The sequence below is a fragment of the Dermacentor silvarum genome, unplaced genomic scaffold, assembly GCF_013339745.2.
Source record: "Dermacentor silvarum isolate Dsil-2018 unplaced genomic scaffold, BIME_Dsil_1.4 Seq965, whole genome shotgun sequence".
Classification (NCBI taxonomy): Eukaryota; Metazoa; Arthropoda; class Arachnida; order Ixodida; family Ixodidae; genus Dermacentor; species Dermacentor silvarum.
Window position 1 is genome coordinate 64,980 of NW_023607027.1, and position 18,143 is coordinate 83,122.

Consider the following 18,143-nt stretch of genomic DNA (forward strand, 5'->3'; position numbering starts at 1 on the left):
TGTGTTCATTCTCTCACTCTTTTTCCTCTTTATGTTTTCCCTTTCTCTTAGCCCCTGCGTAAGGTAGCAAACCGGACGCTCGTCTGTTTGACCTCCTTGCCTTTTGTCTCCTTGCTTTCTCTCTCTCTCTCGCTCACTTGAACCAAATACATGGCGACACTGGCCTCATCTGTCGCCAGTGAGAGGCTGTTCTCTGTGGCTCAGATAAGTTGTTTCTTCGCGAATGGAGCGCCTCCTTCCGGACCACGTGGAACAATTGCTTTTTACACATGACAACTTGTGATTTTTGCTTGTAGTCCGTCATTAAGTATTTTTGCCAGTCTCAGTGAAGCAGCAGCTGTATCTTTTATGCTACAATCTGTAATTTTCATTTTCTTTTCCCTTTTTCTTGTTTTTCTTTTTCTTTTTTTTTTTTTTTTTTTTTTGTCGTGAAAACTTGTGATCTTGTGTGTTTAAACCGGTGTTTTAGCCCTGATCAGCCCTTTCTTGTAGTAGTCAGTACAGGTGTGGTAAAATATTATTACCGAAATAAATATTCCCGCTGTAAAAATATGCGTCCGTATTACTTATGACTATACGTATTAGATTGGTATTCGACCACCTTTAATTATTATTCGTCAGCTCTGATATTGAATCTGCATTCGACAACGCGGCCCATGCCGCTGTCTTGCGCAATCTTAAAGTCCACAGTAATTGATGGCCATGTTCATCGCTCGATTTCCTCATCGGCCTATTAGCCTACGTAACAACGAAGGAGGGCGACACAACGCCACGTACAGTATACCGTTTAGTTCTCAAGCCGCTGTGTTTATTCCAAACCGGTATGGTGTTGGGCTATAGTTGCAAGGGGATCACTCTGTCTCACACGCGGTATTTGGTGATCATAACAATGTTACTTCAGCCGGCAAGACGAAGCATGGCTTCACCCCGTCAGCTTCAATGTGACGTGTTAGCTACTTCATGCTTAAAACTCGGCGAACATATTATTCCCGGGAATATAATACATGTTATGTGTATCTGCAGCCGCTGCTTAAAAATGATTTCTGAGGATTACGCTGCATTAGCATCGCGATTCGTGTTTCTAACTGTGGCATATTCTTTGCTCGCGGAGAAACACCGACAGCGTGCCCCCCCCCCCCCCCCCCCCCCCTTTACCCTCCCGCTGCGGCCAACAAAGACTATTGTGGTCTTTCTGTAGGCAGCGGAATTTAACGAAACTGCAAATATAATTAATGTACACGTGTTTTTGTGCTCACTGTGTGTGTACTTTCATATTTCACCTACTATCGGAAGTAGCATGCGAGGCCGACATATTCAGCTTCCAGGCTACTATACGTATAGAGGCTAACGTATCCAGTTTCCCATTGAAGGCGACGTCCCTCTCAAACAAAGCGACGCACTTTATTTTGGAAAGACTGCCGCTGTCAAATTTCTTTCCTTTATTCCTTATAAAGCCAGCAGAAACATACAGTGACCGTATTTTTTTAAGGATTACGTTCCCCCGATTCTATTTATTTTTTTATTGTCCTTCACACCGAGTGGCCAATCCTAGTGATAGCGGGGGCGCGTGGCTCCCTGCGAGCCAATGACGAAGAGCAAGAATTAAAAAAAAAGGAAATGTCACAAAATACGACCCCAAGGCTATAATTTCCACTAGACTCCAATTCCATCTCTGTTTGTTCCTTGCAGGCTATTTTGATTGTTAAGCGATTTTAAAATATTGTGAAAATCTTTCGATGTAAACATTCAAGGCGAAGAAAGATTTCTGCAATCGTGCACGTGAAATCTGACGCGTCGCAAGTATTTGTCAGACCGGATGTTCGGATCGAATAATCCCTGTAGGAAAGTTAACATCGGCCACAATCCTCTTATTTTTTTTCTAACTCCACTAATTATATAAAGTTCACGAAACTGCTACGTTCGCTACAGGCCTATTTACAAATGTAAATGTGTGCATGCTTCGTCACGTTATACGCCTTCCTCAAATTGACATGCCCGGAATAATGTTTTAGATGAACATGCAGCAATCTTGAAATGCTATTTTTGTCCCCACCTAAAGTCCCCCCCCCCCCCCCCACATACTCCACATTATCACCACTACCACATCCAATCTTTTATTTTTTCCTAATCCGGAAACTACGAAAATGAAGTTCAGCGTCTCAGTTGCGAACTACACAGTAAAGAAAACACTTTCTTTTCAAACAATTACCATGGCCTTTCGATCAAAACAAGCGGCCGCGCAATTACAATGCCTGACACCGAGGTGCATCGCAACACACGGCTCTGTGCACGGCGTTACACTGTTAAAAGCGAGAACCTAGCATCCGCTCTCCATCTTGGTGGCAGCATTTCGACAGAGGCAGCTGCGAACCAACCTCGCTGTGCTCGAGCGGTACCCAAGCGGGCCGAGACTTACTAGGAGCTGTCCCAAAACACGAATGCGCTTGTTATATCGAACCCCAAAAACATGTTGCTACAGCTGGGGCCGTTTACTTTTTGTGACGATTCTTTTCATTTTTTATTCGTTTTTCCGTTCTCTGGCTCGCAGAAAGCCGTGCCTCTGTTATGGTTATGGCCGGCACTTGTAGAACGAATGACTATAGATGAATAGAAATCGATGAAAAGAATCCTTCGAAAATACGACTCCAGCATAATGTTTCGAAATAAAATAGTTTCTCACCTGAGAGCGTAACAAATCACTCTTTCTGCTTTTTTTCTTACGATCATTTTTTTATTTCTGCAGACAGTATGCGTGCTCAATAACTGAATTGTTTTGGTGGGAGGGAATGTGCTTTTTTTTTTCTTCTTCTTTATATGTTCGCACATTTTTCGCTGAGCAAGAGTGAGCAATTGTGAATGTGTCGGACTGGTAAGGCTTTACATTCCAAAACAACATCAGCGGCAGCATGTATAGCGTCACAGTGCAGTAACCCGAGCTCCTTAAAGAATCGCAATCTCATCTCACTACATGGCATCTCTTCATCATGGGAACGCCGTCATTCAAGCCCGGAGTAGGCTCTGTACTCGCAAATCAGTTTGTACTCTGGAATGGTTCGTACGACCACTCGCCGGCTAGTTAGGAAATCCAGACTCAGCTCCCTAGCCCCGCTTCTTATATTATGAACGTCTTATACCTAAGTATAAGGCGGTTTGTAACACCCCTGTCCATAAAATAGTGAACTGCGAGTATTCGCCAGGAGCTCGTGGCAGTTCTATATTTGCCGTCTTCCCTTGGCTTCACCAATGTTGCATCGAGTTGCCCTTCTATCAAGCACGGCCCTGATCATTTGGCCCTGGCGTTGTCCCCAAGAGCACCGACGCATTCATCCTCGGCTCCAAGTGGCGATAAGTCGCGGCTGAACGCGATCTCTTCCGCTGGTCGTCGTTTAGCGCGCCGAATGGTCCTTGCGCATTCCGTGCTTGCGATGCCTATCGATGAGCGCGGCCGCGAGGGAGCCGAATCTGCTTAAGTGAGCGTCATGCGCAGAAGCTCGCTTCACAACAGTATTCTTCGCCCGAAAGAACTGCCTCTGTCGGTGACGCGCCTTTCGGGCGACCACCTGGACTGCCGCGAGTTCAAGGGCGGCGCGCTAACAGCGCTCCTCACGCTAGCGAAACTGGTGGGACGAGTCGGATAAGGTAGCGGAAAATTTGGCCTCGCTTTCTCCAGGATTTCATAAGAGACCTTGCGAATCGCGGGGCACGAGTGCCTCCCTGGCTCGTACGAGATTTTGGCGAAGCCGCTTGTGTACGCGGATTCGACTTTCCCATACAATCCGCAATCGGTTAACTCGACGCCGGTATGTAACACCAGGAGGCCCTATAGTTCAGCGCTCCCCGAGCCTCGTCAACAACGGCTGCAGTTCAACTATTGTAACATCGACATTTATTTTGCTCTTTTGCCGAACGGGACCCGGGCGCCGACATTGATACATCGGTGTTTTTGTTCGTTTCGACGTTCAGCAATATATTATACTCGCTGCTTCTAATCCTGACACGTACGCTCTGAAATGCACCAGAAATGCCAATAAAGAAAGCTGTAGGAAACAAAGTCGTGCTCGTAATTTCGCTATATTTAGCAAGCATTCGTTTTGATTCTAGTATAGTAGTAGCGCGTGCTAGCTGGTGGAATATCAGTTAAAGGATTAAGACAGCGCAAAAGGACATGGCAAGGCAGAAAGATGGGACACTACGAGCGCTAACTTACAGCTGAAGGATCCTGTGATACCCCGCAACGGACACTCCAGGCTGTTCTCATGTTCAAACCGAGCATATACACTACGTTTTCCTTTCTCGTCCTGAACGCAAAATCAGAAATCAGCAAAGATAAACAGTTTGAACGTGACCTCTCAAAGCTCACACGCGAACAGCCAAAAAACTGCTGTGTCAAGACGCGTTACGAAAAGCGCTCAATATACTAAAACTGAACGCAGTTACAGTGCAATCATCTTTTTCTGCTGTTTAGATATAAAGGTTCCTTTTTCGCCGAAAAACGGAGGCATGGTCACATATAGATCGGGCCCCAACCTTTAAATCTCAGCCGCCTCCATAACTTCCCTTTTGTCGTTGCCTCTTTGCGCTATGTATAACCGGTGTCGTCTCGCAAGTGGCGACGACACCTGCAAGCCTTTTGCAATGCGTGGACAGGTGGGCGCCATTGGTGCACGCAAGAAAGGCTGCGTGCTCTGTCATTCAGGCAACCGTCTGTCTGGCCGGGATGTGCTCCGTCACAGTTATTCGTACGCAGTTAAGAAAGCCGAGGGCGCACGGCCTCAACTGCTTAGGGTGTTTGGTTGGTCATTCTATATTTGTGCTGTTACCTGCACAGATTCTCCTGCTAAGTCGGGCATTTTTGAGATGCGGAGAGCGCCGCGCGCCCACAGTGTTTACTTGCCATCATTTTTATGTTGCGCGAGATGCAGTGAACATTGAGCAAAACTCCAGCTGATTCCCTCTACTCGCTGGCTCATCTTTGGTGCAAGCATAAACTTGCGTCTTCCGTATTCCAAAGGTTTTTCAGAAGTGACTCAGCCACAGCGCAAAGTAGTGCATAAAGTAGTAGTGTATGAAGCGGGGAAGCCCGCTTTATACAGCGAAGCTTCATATGGCTAAGGTCCCTTGTATTTTTCGTGTCCGTACGTCTGAAATAAAGCAAAAAGGTGAGCGTGTGCCGACCCTGGAGATAGTGCAATAACGGGCCGACCCGCGGCGGAGGTGAAGCAGGCTTCAAGCACTCCGTCCCTAATAATAATGATAATAAATAATAATAAATGAAATCAATCAATCAAGATGCAGTGGTTAAAGTCGATGGGCATACTGAAATCGTTTGTGAACAGCACATGAACTCGCGAGCAGGAGGCGTTGCCATATACGCAAAGGTCAAAATGTATGTACAACCATACACCCTTGACTCGCAAGAGGACAGTGCCACCGACTGTGGGGACGTCTGTGCCGTACAAACCAAAGACGGAATTGTCATTTACACTGTGTATATATCTCCAGGCTGTCGGGATATGGGGGGATGCCAACGGCCCTCTGCCTCCCACAGGATTCCCAGAAGGCACACCCCAGTGCGATATCGAGAAGTTCATGAGCACGCACTTTGCGTTGGATGGGTTAGCCGTGATGACGCTACCCCTGTGATGATCGTTGGAGACTTCAATGTGGACATTTCAGAACCAGACAAGAAATGGTTCACTCAGTTTGTGCTAGAAGAGTTTGGTTGAAGTACCACACCAATCCAAGTCGCTTAAACTGCTCAACAACGGTCGTGCATAGATTTAACTTTGGCCAAGATTCTGTCTAAGGTTGTAACCGAACCAGTCAGTGTATAACACAGTAATCACAAAGCTATGGTCACTGCAGCATAATCTCTTGGAATTGGGACCTTCTTTGTGCATATGTTAACATTATCCTGCGAAAATTCAGTAAAATTTTCAACAGTTGCATGTTGACTAATTTGATCCGTTACGCGGTACCAAAAAGTTTTCCAGTTGGTTAGTCTGCTGTAACGCTTGATATTATTATGCATGCTAGGGTGATTTACAAGGATGGGAAAATGGTCACTTCCGCGCGTTTCCACGTCTGTTGTCCATCCCACTCCATTCACTAGATCTTGGAAACACAGGGTAACATCTATGCAGCTTGAATAATTATATCCACGAAGAAATGTTGGCGATCCATCGTTTAAAACAGTCAAGTTGCATTTGTCTATGGCGCACTCAATAGCGTTACCACGTGCATCACAGCGATTACTGCCCCATATAATGTTGTGTGCATTAAAGTCTCCACATATAAAAGATTAGAGTGAGCTATTTTGAAGATATCCACTAGCGTTTCTACTGAGATACGGCCTGAAGGTTGTAGATATAGATTAATCACTGTTATGCACAGCTTACCAAAGGATACTTTACATGCGACGAATTCCGGAAAGTCTGAATCACTTGAGTGAATTTGATAAGATGGCAAGTCCTTTCTGACGCACAGGAGCGCTCTGCTAACAGCACCCTGGCGAGACGACTTGTATATCACATAATTCGAGAGGCGAAAATCGTCACTGATTCCCGCCTCTTGAATGCAAAGTATCGGAAATTTGTATTGCACAAGTAGTTTTCGAAAGTCAGCACACTTCCTTCGAAGACTGTTGGCATTCCACTGAAATATGGAGACATTTTTGAAGCGGGTTATTCATGTACTGCTTGCCGCAGGGTTGGTCCGGATTGTTGACACAATAGTGCTTCCAGAGGCAACAAGGCTTTCACTTCTGTAGGTTGTTTGCTTCTGGCAGAGCAGATAGGATTGCCATAAGAGCTGCGAAAAGCATCGGCAAAATCAGTTGCGTCACCGATGCGGTGGTATGGTCGCTATTAACTAGCGTTACTGCTGCAGGAGGCACGTAAGGTCGCTGAGAATGATGTGTGCGAACATGGGAGCTTTCTGGTGTATTACTTTCTGCCTGTTGTTTCGTGGGTTTCCGCAGCATTGACGCATAAGTCGGGGCGCTTGACTGTGATCCTCTTGATTGATCTCTTGATTGCACTCTGGGTGGTTTTCTTGATGAATATGTTGTTGGTTCTCTTGGATGTGGGTGGTTTCGGTGCCCGCTGAGGCTGGTGGCCTTGCACTGGATGAACAATCTCAAGGTTTGGGGAGGGTTCATTGCGGCGTGGTTCCCTTCCATGGATGAGTTCATGTCGACGCATTTGTGCCGCAGCCTTGTTCTGTGGGCAGCCTGAGTTGGAGGCAGCATGGTTCCCCGCACAGTTCGCACACTTAGGCTGAAGGAGGGACTTGCATTCCTTGTGGTCAAGATCTTCTGAGCAGACTTTGCATCTACGTGTGCTGCGGCAGCTTTTCGCCATGTGCCCAAATCGCTGGCAATTATAGCAGCGACGTGCTGGTCCTAGATATTCCTCGACTGGATGACTGGTGAAGCCTAAGTAAATTCTTCCTGGAATCGGGCGATCATCTCTGAAAGTCAGAATTACCGTGTGAAGTGGATGCGACGTCACTGCTCCATCTTCCTGGCGGTAATACTTTATCTGCCTGCGCGCCGATACAACCCTAGCATCTTTCAAGAAGTCTAGGAGTTGCTCGTCTGTATATTGCAGAGGCACATGTTTTACCTTTCCTACGTTTCGCGTGTATGGCTCGGGGATGAAGGGCTTGACTTCTAGGCCACCTACACTTGAGAGCATCAGAAGGCGTTTTGCGGATGCTATGGAAGCAACGCTGACACTGAAACTTCCATCTCTGGTCGTCCGGAAGGACTGCACTTTTTCTTTGGCAGCGGAAACTATTCCAGCAGACACTCGGTTAGGGTTCACCTGCCAAAAAGTAGTACCTTCGTTTGTTGGGCGAAAGACAATTGGGATGCCTTCTGCTCGTTTTTTCTTGTACGTGACCAAAGTAAACGGTTCATCCTCACCCATATCTTCTTCATCACTTAGATCATAATTCGATGTTTTATCGTCGTCGTTGTCCTCTAGGCGAGGTTTCTTGCTCTCGAGTTCACCGTCAGTCATTACTCCTGAATTCGGCGAAGTTGTTTCCGAGTTGTGAAGAACCAAACGCGCCGGTTTTATGAAGCTTTGTGACGCCTGCAAGCCCCCAGGCTTTACATTACGACCTGTAGTATCATTCATATGGCTTGCAGCACTTGGACGAGCATAAGGCTCATGGCGATGTTCTCGGCTGCCGACCACCGTAGTGGCAGGGTAATAGCCAAGTCCTCAAAGAAGAAACGTCGTACCTGTAAGGCGCCCGGTCCGCTGAATCTTCACCCGACCTCTTGTTATTCAATCGTCGTCAATGCTGGCCGTAAAAGCCCAAAAAACAGAAAAGACTGAGCACCGCACAAAAGCAGCGACCGAACAGAAACGCTTCTTCTTCTTCTCTCCGTAAGAAATGTTACATTTCGGATGATTAGCGCATGTTTATAACAAAAACAAGGGGATTAAGCTTTTCTTTGACACTTCGTGTTACAGTCCAGGTGAATGGCCATTTTTCCTTTTTCAATAAACTTGCGGGCTTGCGCCGAACTAATTTTCTATGCACATGTGGCAAATGTCTAAAGAAATACAAAATGACACGTGATGGCAGCAACAACGTCGAGAAGGTTGTTCCAGTTGTTGGTTGCCCGAGCAAACAAAACTTTTTTAAAAACTTGTAACGTTGACGGTAACGTGACGTTCGGTGGCTTCTGAAACATAAAGGCGACAGAGTGGCAATGCGGTAATGGAAGATAACAGTTGGGAATAGTGTATTCTGCGTTTAAAGGCAGAATAATGATGTCTGTGGAATACGATGAATGAATAAATTTAGGGGAGGGGGGACTCTGAACCAACTCGAGTGTATTGATTACGTGTCTTGGGTGGGCTCCAGGTAATAGCAATGGTAGGCAATTCAAGTTCGTTTTGGCAAAAAAGCATGCGAAAGAAGGGCCTGACATGAAAAGAACAAGAGACGAGCGGCGAGTAACAGCAGAGAGATTGCAATTTGCAATATAGAGAGACATACAGATAAACAGGGTGGGCAAGGCAGGGAGGTTAACCCGAAAATACTCTTGTTTGCTACCCTGCACTGGGGGAACGGTAAGGGGAAATGAAAGACGGAAATAATTGCGGAAACAAAAAGCAATGTTACCAAAAAAAAAGAGGCGGTGGGGAACATCCGTTAAACTATAGTCTCTCCATTAGGCCACTCGAACACAAAAATTTAAAGAGTGCCTTGACTGACTTGTGGTGCGATGACTGTATAGGCCGGCGTTCCAGGACTGTCTGCTCCGAGAGAAGCCAGTCGTCAAGACGCGTCAGTGCGGTCGCGAGTGACTCAGAAGTAGGATGGCTTGTTTCCATTTTGATTTACGTACGCACAGGGTAAGAATAAAACACAAATTATTTATTTTTGTGTCAGAATTTAAATTGCTTTGTTGGACAAAAGTTGGAAGCTAGCAAAGCTGTGGTAATTTCAGACATTCTTATGTTTTACTGGTAGATACTCAGGTCTTTGTGTGAAATCGTATTTATAAATATCCCAATGTAAGTTATTGTGTTGAAGTGGCCGGATGCGGCGAGAAAATCTCACAATTGCGTACTAAAGCCTAAGCTCTCTTTGCCATCGGAAAAGCCATGGGTAGACGCGCGTAAGCTAGGAAAAGCAAGTAAGCAAAATTAAGCAAAAGTCACAGCTGAGCCAAACAATGCTAACGCATTAGTGGACAATTCTAAAAATTTATGTAGCTTTTAGGCAGTACCTCTACCAAAACATGGTTAGCCGGGCTATCTCGCGCTTCAGGGACTTCATCTTTGTATCAGCAATATCAGGAGGTGTACAGGCGTAGCATAGGACAAGGAGAAATTCCCAGCACAACCTAACCTCCCGTCACAACTCCGAATGCAAAATCTTGTACTCTCTTCAAAAGGCCTCTTTACGCCTTGAAGATGCCAAAACAATGCGCTCACCTCAGACAGTACTTAGCCTTTCCGAAGGTAAAATGCAATATGCATTGACCGGTACACTGAATGCACAATGTGAACCACTAACAGATAATCCTGAAACGATGAAGGAGCAAGAGAAAACCACGTAAAAGGTCCCGTTGTACAAGAAAGACAACTATTGTGTCGTCATCGTGACTCGCAAAGTTCGAATAGTCATTTTAATGAAATAGTTTTAGAGCAATAGCAAGAATTTACAGATTGTCATAGATTATACCGGTGTCGCATGGCCACATTTAAACGCGATAGAGCCCGATTCAGATTGCATTTATTGATCGTAATCGACATCGATCGCTTTTACACGGTTCAACGATCCGGATCGACTTTGGGCGAACCTAAACACACCGGGTATCGTAAGTGGGTCCCAAGCAGTTCTCTAATTTGTCTAATATACTGTGAAAAATTCTAACGTAAAATTCCTTTCTTATTAAAATTATATATATATATATATATATATATATATCGTTAGTTACTGTGGGTCAACTGCTGAACGTTTGCAACTATCAGAATTACATGGTTGTCAGCATGCCAGACTTCATTGCGATGCAGAGACAGTGATTGCCTGCATCCGAATCGAGCAAGGCCCCGATCGAGAGTGGCCGCGTAGCAGCACTCGATCCGAATCGAGCTCAATGCAGATCAGGTCCGATGGCGATCGAAAGTGACCTTGTGACACTGGTATTATATTACAGGCCCGACTGCCGCCAACTTGATAAGTCTGTGATGATTTCAGTTGTGTGTTTAATAGACTAACAAAAAATTGTGGGCTGTTTATTGTAGACGCCTATAAGAATGTTTTGTAAGTACTCTCTGGAAATACTTACCTTTAAAGATACTCTTGGAAGTACTCTTCGAAATACTTTGCAGGCACTGCGCCCTATCTTTTCTTACTTTTTTTTCTAGGATTTGTATTTGCTGTAATACTGCCATGTATATTGCAAAATCAAATTCCACGGTGCGAAACACAGGAGACAGTAAGGACACACAAATAGAGCCTTACTGACAGACATCTTCATTTTATTGCTGGTAGCAAAACATGTAGTCACAGCGAAAATAATCACACAAGCCAAGATAGAATGCGCGCACAACCACGAAAGAACACATATTATGAAAACGGAGAAAAAATGAAAAATCGCACGGTAGCAAGGCATCACTTTGGCGTTTAGTTGTGAACGAGTTTCGTTCAATGCTACCGACGGACATATATAAATACCACAGCAGCTTCCCTCGACCGTTAACAATAATGGCTAGCAACAATTTAGTAATCTTCGCATGTTTCGAACATTTGGAACAGTTGGCAGTACTGCCGTTCGACGCACCCATTTAAGATGCTGACGCTAGCAGTCGCTTGCTAAGGTTAAGATGAGTTGGTGAGTTACACTTTCAGAATAGAATCTTCAGTCTTCACTGCAAGGGCTATCTTGTTAAGGAGGCACGAACAAAAGTCTGGTTTCAAGTCCCTTCAAGCTCTACGGGGTCTCTTTGTGGCGTCATGAGATTTGTACAGCGCATCCATGGGAGTGGTAAACAGGTCATCAAAAAAGAAAATTGCATTACAATCTAAAGTACACAAAGGCCTAACCTAATAAGCTTTGAGAAAAATATATGAAAAGGAAAAGAGAAATGCTTTGAAATCTGTGACATCACAATAATCTGTGACATCACACTGACATCACACCGGCAATGTTGCATGGGCGCAAAATTCTCACATTTGTACATGGTCGAGGCTGATTAACAGCTCATAGACAAGACAGTAACATTGCTATCTTAAGCAAGCAAGGACTCGGCCTAATAAGCTTTCGGAGCTTGTCCCTTTCATTTCTTCGCTACTTGCTCAGCCAAATGAATGCTAATTGAGTCTACAGGGAAAAGACTTCATTATAATAAAGTAATAGTTGTGTGGTGTCCCTATTATGCAGCTGTGGTGGCTAACGTAGTAGAGCAGCTCGTTCTACCAACAGAAAATAAATGTCGCGTCAAAACAAATGCCGTTACTGAGCAGCAGATATTTTTTTCCTTATTTGAATTCGTCTTGTTTCATCAAGAGCCAGTGGTGAACAAACGGCTCGAATGCCCAGACGTCCGGGTGGCCCTCGTGGCGGTCCATGAACCCGGATGAGCTCCAGCGGAAAGGAGGCTGCTGTTCCCAGGTTGGCCCACTCACCGCCACGAACTCGAGCTTTGACATTAGGGTGCTGTTGACGAGCTGAAGAGGGCAGTCCGGAAAAAGAGAGATAGAGAGAGAGAGACACGCACACAATCGAGACAAATGTCAGTTGAGTGAAAAAAACTCTTTCTCCCTATGTCTTAAAATAACTCTACCTATTAGACAGCAAACAGTCTTTTATAGCACTCGATGTTATTATAAAAGGAGACTGTGGTCGCGGCGCGTCTTCGCCAGGTTTAACGTAGTCTTTTTTTTTTAATGACGCATTGGGAACAATCCGAGGCACAATAGAAAACTGTTTTATTGGTCCTTGGATGGCCTACAACGCGCTGCGGTGGGGATTTCGCAGGCGATGCTGCAGCTTGGCGCACCAATGTGGGCGTGGCGCTTCGCGAGCTTGACTCCCAGACTTAACTCCCAGCCTGCGGGTGATATTTTATTCAATGTGCGTCTGATGCAGTGCCGCGTAACCAGGCTCCAAGAAAGAAAGACGACGCGACATCTGTTGATCGAACTCAGTAGTCTATTCTCTCCATTCCAGGATTCCTCGCATTATCGCGTGGTAGCTCTATTACTCCCGCGCAGTACGATTCATCAGCGCTCTACTCCGCTTTTCTTTCACTGCGCTGATTAGCGGCGCCCAGCTACCCATTTAACTCAGTCTAAGCTGATAACTCAGCTTGCGTTGAAGTCGAGTTCTGCACTGAGACAGCTGACCTATAGGAGAACAAATCTGAAACACAATAAGCCTGGTTGCGCTTTATTTTCGTATACATCTGTCTGCGAATGTTGCGCGAAATCGGTGCACGAAAGCAGTAAAGATATCCTTGCTGCGAAAGCTGGTCGATTGTGCAAGCGCCCGCGAGTTGGCTTCTTGTGGTCCAAACTTGTTCCGACCCGCTTGATGTCATACGACTCCAGCACTGTGCCCTGGCTAAGCCATCATTCTTGTAGTCCCTAGATATCAGTGGTTTCAGGGAGATGAGATGGTCACCTTCTCGGTCGAATCATTCATCTGTTATATGCACCGCCTCAGTGCTTCCGAGACAAGGTTACGCGATTAGTTCAAGATCATCAATCTTTCGGCAGTCAATGCACACTCGAAATTTAATTATCCTTCCTGAAACTTTTTGGTCTAATCATCAAAATAGGCTAGGTTAATACACGAAGCAAGCGCGGCAATTATGCGAGCTAGCTTGTTTCATGGAGCGGCCTACAGATGGACGCCCGCACACCTTGAAAGCTGAACGAGCCCATAGAAATTATTGCCTTCACAGTGACGCCAAAACTGTGGGGCCCTTTAGAAGGCACCACTTTCGCAGTTGCTGGTCAGAGTTTATGGGGCGTGGTTAGGATAACGTCAACTCTCTCATTGTACGTCATGCAGAAGGAACAGAGCGAAAAGTTCTCCATGATCTATCAACAACTGGCATAAAGTAATTGGTAACGTTGTTCCATCGAACTGGACCACTGGCACCGATGCATTAGGGGGCGTGTCTACGCCCTGTAAAGCATGCAGCTAATGAGCCAGTTCGTAGCCGTAAGAAAGAAGTTAAAGAACACCATCCACCTTCATGTCAATTCCGCCATGCGCCCTGTGTTCCAGCGACGGGAATGGGTAGACGCCGTCGGCCAGGTTCAGATCGCTACGGGCCGAGATGGCGTTCTCGGCACTGAACGGGGGTGTGCAGTTGCAGTGCGCCAGCGGGTCGTTCTTGTAGTCGTTGTACCTGGAGGTAGAGAAAAAAAAGCACGTATACCCACTGACAGGTTAAAGCCGGGAGCTTAGATTCGCATTTGGCCACACCTTTCCCACACGGGTACTGGCGTAACCGCATAAAAGTCTCCAGCTGCCTGTTTCATGGAGTTTCTGGCCATGCGATGTATCGTACAAAGCTAAATGGTTAGCTGCAGGGTTGCACCTTGTTTTTCTCCCGACTTCTCTCACAATTTATCCAGCGAAAAAACGAATATCCCTGAAGGCCCATGGGCAAAGCGCATTGAAAGAAAGAATAAATCACGTACTTTGCGGCAAATTTACATTAGGTGTGTAAAGCATGCTTGCACTGCGATTTAACGGCTGCAGACCTGCTTTCATAATGCTTTTTTCCACAACCGCCGTCGCAGCTATGGTGCATTTCAAGGCCGCCAGTAAGGTAGTAAAGTCACTGCCAATAGACTATTTCTGGTTCTAAAATGCACCTCGAAATAGCTTGCTAGAATCAATGAGCTTCTTGTTGCTGCACTGTTGTATTTAATTTATGATATCAGTTATCTTGAATTACTTAATTGATTTTGTCATAACAAGACAAAGGTGCCACCAAAATAATTGAGAAGTGATGAACTTAGCTAAAAAAAAACGGATGGGAAGCGTCAGCCTGGCACCAACGTTTCGACACAGGGACGGGTATCAGAGAAGGTTGTGTTGATTGCCGAGATCCCGTCGATTGGTCACCAGAATTATCGATACGCTGCCACAGCTGCATGACCCTACAGCTGTTACTGGGGCAAATTTGTCACGTGGTCCTCTTGGTGCCTTGGAGCATGCGCGTCCAAGGCTTTGATAAGACAACGGCATTCCAGTCACGGAGTGTCTCCTTCGAGCCAGTGTGACACGCGCATGTGCTTTGCGCCCCACCGAAGCGAAGGTTAATCGTCCACTGCTAGGGCTGATCGCCGCTCTCGGTAAGCTTGTAAAGATACTTTCATAGGTTTTACTTGCAGAGCCGTGCCGTTCATGTTGTTTGAAAGGTTGAATTGATAAATTGCATTTTCTACATGCGCCAACGGCTTCCCCTCGTGCCTCTTCCTGGTGTGGACTATTCGCGAACGCAGTCAAGGAGCCAAGTCGCTTCAAGGTCATGAGCTGACGAAGATAACTTTGAACAAGAAGTATGGCACACACAAAAGCAGGAAAAGAAACAACCATTTGAAAGATGAGTGCTACTATCAACTAATTTTATTCCTAGAAAGAGAATCACTTGAAACCACATTCCCCACGGGAGATCAAACAGTGCACCAACAACAGAAACAAGCTGCAGTTAACCGACCATGAACAACAAGTACTGCGGCAAACGTGCAAGAAAACGTGATGTACACGACCTCCTAAAAAGAGATTCCTTAATCTAGCAGAGAAAGAGACGCTGACGCTCGTCTAAACTTACGCTTGATATGAAAAGCTTCATGCACTTCACTTTCAATCTTGTCCTCACTATTTGTGATGTGGCGGAACATTGGATCCAGGATTGTGTGCCCCACATTCACCGCTGCTGAACAATTTTTGGCTCTCGTTTGACCTTTTTTTTGTGCCAACATGCGTTATAAGATCATGGTGTCCATTACCCCCTAAAAGCGGATGCGCAAAGCAGTTTAACCCACCAAGAAAATAATTCTATGCCGCGCCGTCTGCGTATCACTGTAGCAAGACCGCTTACCTCATCAGTTTGATCATGGAGTCCATGTCTCGCACCCTGTTGTGATCACGCAAGAACATGAGTGCCCGCGGTGTTCGGTCATATGTGAACCAGTCACCGTACTTGTCCACCAGTTTCCACCAGCCACTTTTGCTGTAGATGAATTGGAAGGCGCTGCGTGCAATTGGATAGTTTCAGTACGTGTAGTCGCGGGTAAAGCACAGATACAGACAAACTGAACTTTGCTCTAGAGGCCTGCTAAAGTGGGTGGGCATATGAAGGTAAATGACCATACACATCGACGCCGGCTCTTCGAGAAAGATTGGTGATGTTAACGCGAACGAGGTGGACTACAGATTCCAGCGCGAACCTTGCGCTTCATGCATTTCACGCTTAGGTAAGAAATAAGCGCTTGTGTGGAAGCGTGTAAATCTGCTAGAAATGACTGTTTGCAGTCGCAGGTTGTCAGGGTTAAATACATAGGACGAGGCCAAACAAGAGACGTTGGAAGCAGTGCGTCTCCGCCTACTCCATTTCACTTAAATTTAAGATATGGTTAACCAACGCAAACACTAAACGTTCAAAAAGGGGAGAAATACATAATATCAACATCAGACGCGAGTCACTGCAGTAGTCTCGTTCCTGGTATTTTTACCGCAGTGAAAGCTGTTCTTTCTATGCCATTAACTATCCATGGTCTAAGTTTTGTCCAAAGCGACAATGGGTGACTGCCGGGAGCCCTAAGTTTGTAGCGTAGCTGTTGCCTTGACCGAGCATATAGGGGCAGCCCAGTAACATGTTGGCTATGTCTTCCTCCTAAAATACCCATTCAATGGTAAGAGTGCTGCAGTTTTCCGACAGGGGCTAGTTGGTGAAAAGTTATGTCTAGACGCGCCTTTTCGGTGTCAACTCGTGAATAAACACATTAAGCTACGAAGGAGTGCGTCTGGTCATCATGACCCACAGTGGCAATTTTTCGATGAAGGTACTACAGACCACACGGATAAAAACCTAAGATGACAGCAAACTGGCCAAGCTGGTAACAATTCATCACGCTTAAGACACGCGAGAACACAGACACAAGCAAGACGAGAACGAAAGCGCTGGCGTTTGTGCAATGTCTTGTGTACCTATATTGTATGTGTTTATTCATTGTGATTGCAACTATACGGAAACTTGAGGCGCATTCACGAAAACTGTGGGAAAAATTCAGGCCCGTTCACAGAATCTATACGGAAACTTGAAGCCGGTTCGGGGAAACTATATGTAAACTTTAGACGTCTTCACGGAAACTATACGGAAACTTGTTCTGCTCGCACATGAGCGTGGTCAACACTTGAATTTGACCGATCTTCGTGCTTATCGCTTCACACGTTCCTGTGGCTTTATATGTCTCCATTTTTTTTAATTTCGAAGCATTCATGTAGTTTTCTAAACAGATAAAGACAATTAGTCTACACGCATAGGCCCAATTACTGCGAATTCTTGTACTTATAACGCAATACTTTGTGGGAAATCGTTTATTTGGAAAGTCACGAAGCCACTCGAAACCAGAAGGATGCAGTTTAGGCAAATCCATGTATTAACCACCATTCCCATTCTGACTTAACCAAACTCTTTGTAGCTCCTGCAGACTTTATCTCCAGAGTTTTCTCTAGCAGGTTTTGTAGGAAAATCTGGTTAGGAGAGCTCCGGAGACGCATGCGACGCGCCGTGATGTTCGGCTGCAGAAAACCCTTCGCAGATGTATGCCAATCCGAACAATTCATGCATGAAAGACAACGAAGCAGTAAAAAGTTTAAGTAACACATTGATCGGCTACAGCTGGCATTGCATTCCGTGATGTATTACGCAAACGGGACACGCAAGATGACAGAGAAGACGAAGACACCGCGCTACTAGAACTGATGGTTTATTGCACGAGGTCAATAGACGTTTCATCGTACAACACGAAGCAATAAAAATGTAGAAACAAAGAGAACAACATGGATTACATTCCTGCAAAACCATCGGTCACACACTGCTACGGCGCCGTCGTCTTGCGTGCCTCTGCCGTTTGGCGCTACGTCTGACGTAATGCAATATAAGGTAGTTGTCACATCCCTCGGAAGTTCTAGGGGTCTTTTTTGCCATTTTCCGTCAAACACTAAAGAGTGTTCAGAATGATTACCATGAAGCATCACACGTTGTGCTATTGCACTAGGTTTCATTCTTATTGTGCTGCTTAACTGGCACATGTAAATATACGTGTAAACTTACGGCACGCTGTAGCTCGCCCAGTAGGTCTGGTCACGCAGCGACTGGGTAGCGTCCGTCACGTTGATGTACTTACTGGTGTGCGGTAAAAGAAACAGGAGGAAAATAAGGTGATGAGGGACAAACACTTCCGCATTGGAAAACTAGTTTTCTAGAATGTTCGCCTGAAAAACCCCAATCGCAATTATTTATAACTAGTTGCGAGCATTGCGCCGGCGTTCTCGGAAGAAAGTTCAGCCATGAACTGTTTGATGCTAAATGTGCTTACCAGTATGGCTATAAATAAAGACAGGTCAATTTCTTTCAGAGAAC

The 18,143-nt window shown here is 45.6% G+C and overlaps 1 protein-coding gene across 1 annotated transcript in view; it reads right to left on the minus strand.

Moving 5' to 3' along the window:
- Positions 1–11,001: 11,001 nt before the first annotated feature.
- Positions 11,002–18,143, minus strand: part of LOC119435866 (putative phospholipase B-like 2) — a 36,937-nt gene continuing 29,795 nt past the window's right edge. Inside the window, exons 9-12 of the mRNA XM_037702569.2 lie at positions 17,835–17,906; positions 15,597–15,749; positions 13,733–13,892; positions 11,002–12,201 (exon numbers count right to left, since the gene is read on the minus strand). Of these exons, the coding sequence (XP_037558497.1) occupies positions 12,013–12,201; positions 13,733–13,892; positions 15,597–15,749; positions 17,835–17,906 (574 nt within the window). The 3' untranslated portion in view covers positions 11,002–12,012. The remainder of the gene's footprint in view (positions 12,202–13,732; positions 13,893–15,596; positions 15,750–17,834; positions 17,907–18,143) is intronic.